The sequence below is a fragment of the Pinus tabuliformis genome, chromosome 9, assembly GCF_031772625.1.
Source record: "Pinus tabuliformis cultivar Carrire ecotype Pingquan chromosome 9, CPIR1, whole genome shotgun sequence".
In the NCBI taxonomy this organism is placed as follows: domain Eukaryota; kingdom Viridiplantae; phylum Streptophyta; class Pinopsida; order Pinales; family Pinaceae; genus Pinus; species Pinus tabuliformis.
Genome location: NC_142307.1, coordinates 1,153,644,681 through 1,153,654,838, shown reverse-complemented (window position 1 = coordinate 1,153,654,838; position 10,158 = coordinate 1,153,644,681). Strand labels below are relative to the sequence as shown.

General features: G+C 32.6%; 1 protein-coding gene across 1 annotated transcript in view; it reads right to left on the bottom strand.

Moving 5' to 3' along the window:
- Positions 1-5,859: 5,859 nt before the first annotated feature.
- The window catches only part of LOC149152713 (uncharacterized), a 59,065-nt gene continuing 54,766 nt past the window's right edge, over positions 5,860-10,158 (bottom strand). Inside the window, exons 3-5 of the mRNA XM_089443577.1 lie at positions 6,492-6,668; positions 6,275-6,342; positions 5,860-6,173 (exon numbers count right to left, since the gene is read on the bottom strand). Of these exons, the coding sequence (XP_089299703.1) occupies positions 5,860-6,173; positions 6,275-6,342; positions 6,492-6,668 (559 nt within the window). The remainder of the gene's footprint in view (positions 6,174-6,274; positions 6,343-6,491; positions 6,669-10,158) is intronic.

Here is a 10,158-nt window from a genome sequence, read left to right as displayed (position 1 = left end):
TAGTTTTGGATTTTAATTTTTCCTTCCCAACTCTATATTAGACAAATGATTTAGGTATAAATATAGCCTAAGCCACACTTAGATTTCAGAAAGTGTTTGAGGTAAATTTTGGCACCTTCTAGATTTTGACTTCACTAGATTTAGCAATTAATGAAGTTAATTTCAATTCACTCTGTTTGACTCCTTGCAAATGCATTTGAAAAATTGTATTGTTGGCTAACTGTGAACTGATAGATAGAGGAAAATGTAACCTAGTATATCGAGCAACTATTTCCACACTCGACAGAGAGAATTTTCCTTCATTTTTTTTTAATTTTTCTAATGCTTGATCATTCGTTGGGGTAATAGCTACACAAATATTTTATTTAGCATTGGTTGCAGTAAGGGGACTTGAAATTATACTTGTTTGAGCCAAGCTCTATTGATCCCTGATCTCCTCATGCAATACTGAAGCACCAGGAGGAGATTTATCTTTACCCACACATCCTTGACCAAATGGAACATTATAAAACATATATTTCTCAATCCTTTTGACTACAATCTTTTTGGATGATTCCTTAAGAAAAAAACATTCATACCAAGATATTGATATATACACAGTTTTTGATTGATTTTATGTAGGTTTTTCAAACTTATGTACTAGAAGAAAACATCATTAAAATTACAGATGGTCATATGGACGAGTACCTTTTCACTGATTGCATCTTGAATGAGAAGAGTACCCGTGTAAATTCTCTTTATCCATGATATTAACATCTGTGTCAAAGAAACCTACATACTAATTCAAAACTCCTAAGTATTTCTCTTTCAATTTACCCACCCGGCTCTCCCCAGTGTGCATCCAACAAGCAATTTCTACAAAAATGTTGACAATATACAAAATCAAATAGCTCTCTCCTAGCCTAGAGGATTCATATACATTAAATTAGTTGAATAGAAAAACACATTAGAAAGTTATAAAGCTTAATAAAATGGTGAACATTGAAAACAACAACACTTACAAGCTATAAAAGAGAAACTCACAGAAGTTTACCTTCACCAAAACTTGTGTAGCCCACGCAAGAGCATCATTTGCAACTTCCATGCTTCCAACAATTTCAATACATTGAATATAATGAATCCAATAATCTGGGTAGTTTATGCACGCGATGAGACATCTTTCATATATCTTTACTATCAGTAAAACATGAAAAATATTAAACTAGAGTGACAATACGATTTTTTAATATTCAAGCATGAATTTCCACCTAGTATATGATAAATAAATTTATGTAGGAAATATACCTAATCAAAATCATTTAATTTCTCAATAAAGTCAAGATATCCATGGTAGTTACAAACCTCGTTTGTTGGAGGCAAGTGAAATTCCTAGGTGCCTCATCAAAAACTTATGATTGAATTTTTCAAGTTAGATACACTAATTGAGGAAAACTTGCCACATCATGATAAAAGGAAGCTAGTAAAATACAAACAAAAATGCATGTAAGTAACAAACAAAATTAAGAAGCTTTGAATTTAAATCTCCCTCAAAAAGGAAATCAAGAGTGAGGCCCCAAAGAATCTAAACTAATAGATGGTTTTAAAACATATACAAATACTACAAAAATATCAAAAAGAGAGGAGAGACAATGCATGCCAAAAAGCAAAGAAAAATGCATGAGGCCAAAAGATGGCACATTGAAAGGTTGGAAATTTTCTCACATTTTCCATCATGGAAATCCAACATCTCAACAACACAAGTGTTGTTGAGTGGGAATATTATTGATGCCAACATTAATTGTTAATAAGATTCAATTAGCATACAGAATCCCTGTCAATGTTCTTTGGCATGGAAAATTATATCCTAAGTAAACTCAAAATAATCAAATTATGAAAGAACCATTATTTGTACTACAACCAATATTCAACTCTGCCATTTAACACATCAACACACCCTAAACACAATCACACACTCCATTCAACCACTATCGAGTGCCATATCAATCACATATCAAGCATAAGATACTTCTAAAGATGAATATAATATCAATCATTGAGTCAGACCATCAAAGTCGAGAATGAAGATAACTAATCATACTAGTTCCATAATCATATACAACTTTTGATATGCAAGGTTAAGATATTGTTTTCCAAATAAAGGCTTGGGTTCAAACCAATTTTATCATATGGACATGGAGCTCATTTCCTTCTATCACTACATCAAAAAGGTAATTTGTGACGTTCGAAAAATGTCGCCATAAGCTCATTGGTGATGGTCAAAATCACTTTTGTCACCAAATTTGGCATCACTAACAGTATAGTTGTTGTGGTGAAATTCAGGATTTGTCATGAATAATGATTATAATGATGAATAAGGAACTTCACCATTTCATATGAAAAATAGTTATTTATGATTATGGAACTTTCATAGACCTCACTATTGATGCATATATATGGCAATGTTCATTGATCGTCACCTTTTCATATTTTGGTGAGGATCAAAAAATGTCACCGTAAGCTCATTAGTGGAAGTCAAAATAGCTTCCATCACCAAAGGCCACATCACCAAAAGTATAGGTGTTATGGTGACATTGAAGGCCCATCAAAAATAATTATTATAATGATGGAGAGTGACCATCACCATTTCATATGCACAACAATGATTTATTGTGATGAACCTTTCATGAGTCTCACGATATATATATATATATATATATATATATATATATATATATATATATATATATGGTGACGTTCATTAACTGTCACCATTTCATATATAAAAAAATGACTTTAAATGATGGCCCTTTAATGACCCTCACTATTGATAAATATATATGGATGGATAATGATTTTCACCATTCCCTATGAATATTAGGGGAAAATGGAATTGAACCACCAATTGCCTTCTTGTAAAGTATGTGCTCTTCATTGAGCTAACACCCTTCAAAGAATTAGACCTTGAAATTTTACAAATTATAAATTATAAATATTTGTAATCTCTTGTAGGTTTCATTGGCTCAACTGGCACAAACAAATGTTCAATAGATGTAGAGCATAATTGTTTTAGAATAAAGAAGCAACCTTCACACGGTTAATACACTCAACCACCTAAAAAATAACATCAAAGTCAATTTTTTAACTTGAGACTAACCAAATTACAAACCCAAGTTGGCCATGTTCTATCGCTCCTCTAATACAAGTTTTCAAATGAAATAAATCTCTGAAGAACTTAAAAATTATATACAGCTATAACAAAATTTGACAAAAATAGGCATTATAACTTCTATGATGATTAAAGATCAAAATCATGTAGATTAGACAATTCAACAAATAGACTAAACATGATGGAGCCAACATGAAATCTAGTGCACAATTCTCACATGGGTTCAATGAATATACATACCTCTAGAATGTAGTTATTTTGAATCCCCAAAATTAATATTGAACTCCAGTGATATATAAAGGAATAAAGGGAAATATAACTTAACTATAAAGATTCAAAATCTTGCAGGGCAAGTAATTTCAAAATAAAAATTAAACATATGGTGTAGACATGATATCATGTAAATGGTACTAGTATGGGCTTCCTAAATATATATACCTCCAAAACGAGACTCTTCTGAAGTGCCAAAAATTAAAATAGAACTTCAATTATTTCTCTGGTAAAATGGGAGCTTCAAGTACTAAGACCATGGTTAACTGCCTTAATCCTCAATAAGGAGGACAATCTTTTATCTTTATGTCATTAAGAATCACTTCATGAGGTAACATAGTATGGAGGTGTTAGTATCCTATAGTCATAGTAATCACTATTAGTTTGGTTTTTCTATGTATTTACACAAAATTGTGAAGTTTAGTCATGACTTTATAAAGATCAAGTATAAAACGAAATTTGGAGAAATAAGTGGTGTTTGGTCATGAGTAAGGTGTCATGAGTTAGTTATGTTATTTACAAGATCATACCTCAACATCACAAGTGGCGCTGCGTTTTTGAAAGTGGGGCATCATTGTAACTAAAGAATACTTTAGACCATGTGGAGGATTAAAAGGACATCCTTGCCTTTCAGAAACATCCACCAATTTTATTCTTCAACTTTTCAGATGCTCCAGACATCAAGCAAAAGTTTGTTTCGTTATTGACAAAGAATTCGGGTTAGAGTTTTTGGTCTAGAGATGAATGTTTTGCACTTTTGGTGAAAGGAGGCTTGAAAGGGGTGTGTGTTATCACTAATATAGTGTTAGAATCATCATCAACATGTGTAGCTTGTTCAAAGACCCTAGTGTTTCTTAAACCATGAAAAATAGATGGCGATGCGCATGCACACAGTCAACAAATTTTCACCATATCTATTAAACCATATATTCGTTTACCATGAAATTTGTATAGTAAATGAACGGGGATAATATGAATAAACCCACTTAATTTTAGGTTAAAATGCTTCATATTTTTTGAGAGATGAGCCACTGTCATCTATAACCATTTATGGATTTTCTTGAATTCAGTGTGTTAGATTTATCTCAATTTTTTTTGTGGAGAACCATTATGATTATATTAATCAACTGACAAAAATCAGCTCAATCTAATTTAGCGTTTACGATATATTCAAGAAATATAGTCGCTGCACACAAGTGTTGCACACAAGATGAGCAACAAGACTAAGATTTCTTGAAAAGGGCTTTTTTGGAAAACAAATTGGTACTTACAAGGCATGTATATCTTTATTATAGTCAACATGGCATCAACTAGGAGTTTTTTATCAAATTGTAGCCATCGATGCGGTCAGAGAAGGAACAATGAAGTTCTGTGCATAGATACAGTCAACTTTTTTGGACCTAATTTTTACCTTAGCATTGGCAATTGAAAATTTAAATCATGTCATTATTTATGTTTTATCATGTAAAAACTTCTCTGATGATGTTTTGTAAGATTTCAATGTATTAGGAGTGTAGGCAAGGTTATAAGTAATAGTTAAAGATGCTTTCCTAGTTTCCAGAATAGTGGTTTTTCATTTCCTATCTTCATGAAATCAGTTCCATCTATTAGGGATAGGTGGGTTTCGATCTCCTTTGATCTAGAAACAATATTTTGTATATAGTGTATGATCTTCAATGTAGAAATGGTTTATTGTGGAGTAAAAATAAGATATTTCCTTTGATATTGTAAGTTGTGGAGTTTCAATACATGTAATCAATTCAGCAATATAGGGAGAGTTTTGTTTCAGGATTCTTGTGTCAGAAAAATGGTGATGTTTCCCTTTTTGTACATTTTTCTTTCCTTCTATTTTTTACATGGATTCTCCTCCTTAATTGTATACAATAAGATTTTGAGTGGAATTTACTCACTCTTCTCTAGATTATCAAGCAATTTTAATGTTTTTCTTTTGAAATTAAATATGAAATTCATATTTGTATGCTTTATATTTAACAGATCCTTACCCTCATTCATCTCACTCATACTATAATAGCTTTGTAGGATCGAGGAGTTTTCCTACCTCACCTGGTTTCAAGTTCTTACATTCATTTGTGATTTATTTTTGAACATTATTATGACTCCATGCCTAATGGACCTCTCCTTTACTCTTCAACTGCAACTTTAAAACCTATCTTTTGTTCTTTATAACTAGCCTCGAATCTGAAACATTCAGTTATCTAATTGACTGTAAATTCAAATAGATAGAGCCCTCTCCAGGCCAAAAGGGCTGGATTTTGGTCCAAAAGAGGTTTGTGGTTACCTCTGCAAATTTCCTCCTTAGCCAAGGAAAACTACATAGTGCTAACAGGAGGAATATTAGTAGTTGTGGTCCCTATTGTAGGCAATCCAAGTTGGCTAGACTATGGAGGATCAAAGGTTGTATATTGGTTATAGTGGGGGTTGTACTATGTTGGTGCTACAACTCCATGAGAAACAGATAGCCCTGTATATGCAGGTTTTCCTACAAATGTAGCTCCATATAAAGGTTGCGTAAGAGGAGAAGATTGTGGAGAATATGATGGTAGAATTGTAAGATATGCTTGTGGAGTAGTAGGTAGTTGTGACCTTGGATATGATGGAAAGTTTGGTTCCATTGCTACATAACTTGGTTGTACATGTGGTCGCAACTTTACTTGAGATGATGGTATAGGTTGTGAAGAAACCTTCTCATTTTGGCCCTTTACTACAAGTTTCATTGTAATTGACCTTCCTTGCATGTCAAAAAACAAGTACATATTCCAAATCCTTTAAACTAGCCAAAAAAAATAATAATCTCAAGAGCCATTTAAAAATATGTAGCTCCATTCCTTACATCATTTTTTCTATTTGAATCCCCAAAATCCCTTTTGGTCACTTCAATAGTCTTAAATGTCACAAATGAAAAACCCCTATTTGCAAAAAGTATTTTAGAGTAGAAATATAAAATGATATTGCCAAACTAGATATAGTATATATATATAAAACTTTCATACGGTATAATTACAAGAAACTAATGTTTCCACTTACTAATTTCATTTTTAGCCAAAAACTAAATTACCTGGATATGTTTGTATTCTTGCCATATGCAACATAACCTTCCTCTATTTCTCCATATTTTGAAAAATATGATATGAGTTTCTTGTTTGATGTCTCATATAAAAGGCCACCAATGTAAATCTCCCTCTGTGACTGATCGGTAATTTGTGCAGGATAGGTGTCAACATTTGCGAGATTACATACATTAATTCAACCCTATAGAGTCATCAACACACCTTAAAAACTATGCATCCAGTAAAATTCCCAACAAATTGACACACAACTAACAAAAATAGAAGCCCCTATGAAAACCATTGGCTGGTTTGTGAAAATATTATGCTTTCTCTACAAAGAATCTTATTGCATGGAACAATTTAAATGACATTCCACTAGGATAAAACTCATAAATTTTCATATACTAAATTTCTATTATTAATTTTCCGTTTCCAATTATCTTAAATTTGCACTAGAAATCATATCAAAAGAAAGAAATAACTGAACAACATGAAAAAAATTGCATGTAGATTGAACAATGGTGGTTGTTCCATCAAATAATTTTTTTTGCAATACATGAAATTTAAAATCAAATTCTTGTTCATGCCTTTGTGAAACACTATTATATTACTTGCACAGTTAAATGGTATCCAAAGTAGAAACAACATTAAAAAGTATTTATACAATCAACATTTCACAACAAACTTCTAAGTCAAAAATTACAAATATCCGGAACCAAGAACGGTATCCAAAGTAGAAACAACATTAAAAAGTATTTATACAATCAACATTTCACAACAAACTTCTAAGTCAAAAATTACAAATATCCGAAACCAAGAATGTGAAAGTGAGGCAGTGCCTAGTTCACTCACCTTTCCTTCGACCATGATACTCAAGAGACAATATTTTTCAAGAGAAGGGGAATACAGAGGAACACATGGCAGTAATCCAGGCCACAATTATCAAAGAATTTAGACTCGTTGATAGAAGAGGGAGGTAAGCTGATAAATGAACTTTAAACAAGATGGAAATATGATGAAATTCTTTGGCAGTAAAAATCACAGATACAATGGCCATGGCAGCGTAATATGAATACACATTTATTTCATAAATCTTTGATTAAGAATACATGACATAATCATAGTTTCTCTTTGGATTTAGGAGACAAATCTAGGTTAATCGAGCATGAAGAGATAAAGAATGAATTGGTTTCTTACTAAAAATATCTCCTTTTAGAGGACATACTAGATAAGGAAGAGGTCATCTCAAGGATTTTAAGGCACATTCCAAGGTTGTTTAATCCTGAACAAAATGCAACCTTAATGTGTGAAGTATCATTTAGTGAGGTAGAGGAAGTAGTAAAATAAATTCTCAGTAACAAAGCATTAAGCCTGGATGGATTCACTACAAATTTATCCAGGGTGTGTTAGCCCTTCATCAACAAGGAGGTCCATGCAGTAGTAGAAGAATCATGATGCTTGCATCAGGTTTGGTCTGACCTTAATATTACATTTCTTTCATTTATCCCTAAGACCAACAATATTTTTTCTACCAGTGGTTTTAAACCCATAGTTTTATGTAATGTAATTTGTAAGATAATTTCAGCAATCATTGTGAGAAGACTCAAAACTATAATGAAGTTCCTCATAGGTCAATAGAAAATTATATTTTTGGAAGGTAGATAGATCTTGGATGGCATTATTACAACCCATGAGGTTTTTCACTCCCTTACGAATAGTAGGAAACCAACGATGGTCATAAAGCTTGATATTTCCAAGGCCTATGACAGGTTAAACTGGACCTAATTTCTTATGATATTGGCGGTATTAGGGTTTTCCCCTGGTTCAATATGTTCGATCTTCTCTCTAATATCTACACCATTTTTCTCCATCCTGGTAAATGTATCACGATCTTGCACCTTTAGAGTGTAAATGGATCTCTGGCAGTGGGACTCATTATTTTCATTACTATTTGTTCTTGTTGCATAAGGTCTATGAATATATATCAATACATGCTTCATTAAGGTATTATAAAAGCCCTAAGATTATGGGGTCAAGACTTGCCTATCACCCATGAGCAGTTCGTGGATGACAAAATGTTATTTAGGGAACTGACCATTTAGGAAAACAGGGCTTTAGAATGTATCCTCTAGGACTTTCAAATGGACTCCGATATGGGAATTAATGGGAAGAAATATAGTATGTTTTTCTATAACACTAATAAGATGGTGCAAATGAATTTGGAGAGATAGCTTGTCTTTCAAATTGAATCCCTTCTAGCTAAATATATGGCCATCCCCCTTGTGACCAAATTACTATGAGTTTCTTGTTGGCAAAAGATTAAAGAGAAGACATCAAAAAGTTTGGAAAATTGGACATTTAGAGAGTTGAAATTACCCAATTGCATCACACTTCTCAAGGTTGTTTTACAATAACTTCAGATCTATCAATTATCAATGCTCCAAGTGTCGAAATAAGTTTTCAAGGAAATAGTCTCTTGTCTCCATAAATTCTTATGGCATGGAGCGCAAAAAGCCTAGAAATGGACCCTGGATTCTTGGGACAAAGTATATCTATCGAAATGGGGAGGGAATCTAGGATTAAGGGACTCGAAAACTTTCAAGAAAGCCTTGGGGGCTAAGCTATGGTGGAGATGGTTAGAGGGAGTCTAAGAGCTATGGAAATAAATAAGGACTAGGAAATATAGTTTGGTCAGTACACGGGAGGAAAGGGTAAGGAAGAAAGAATATCTAATGGGTTCATCAATATGGAATCTTATAATGAAGTAGAAATCTCTCATATATGAGCACACTTTTTGGGAGATTAGATATGATCTAACAACAGAGTTCTAAGAAGACTCCTAGCAATAGTTGCCAATATTAGGGCATAGGGAAGATATAAGGAATACAAAATAATACACTAAGGTCATAGGAGCAGTAGTGGTTGTTGATTTCTTGGTAGAATCAGATGATAATAATCAATGGTGTGTGCAGAAGAAGTAAAAACTTGGAATAAAGGGAATTTCTCATAGGAATGGCAGACCCTTGAAGAACAACTAAAAGAGAAGAGAATCCAAGTAGTAAGAGGAGGAGATAAGTTGAGATGGTGGCATCAATCCTAGACCACTTTCACTATCAAAGAGGATTTTGGAATATGGCTAAATGATGACACAAAAATCACACTTGCACCAGGATCATGAAATTTCCACTCCATACACATCTGTGCATTTACATTAATTTCACAACATTTCCTGAAGTGTTCACTATGCACATTCAATATAAGAATATAAATCATGAGAACCCATTATCTTTCTTTCCATTAAGTACACAGAATAATTATTCTTCATAAAATAATACCATTCTCCACCATTTAATACATGCAGTAAATTTAATTTCACTAAATCTTCAGTAATATTTCCCTACCCAATTCACACACATAAACACTTAATTCTAGCAATTCAAAATGTTAATAATTATTCAAAGATCATGCACACGGACATTTCATACATAGAAGATATGAAAGCTTCATTTCATTACCAAAACTTGTACATACAAAAATACTCAAAACCATATTTTCTCTCTATGAGCCTAATTATATATTTTTTTGGCCATTAGATTTTCTCATAGGATTAAAAGGATTAAATACAAGGTCAGAATAAAAGTATATTTTTATACATCCATAAATCACTCCTAATTT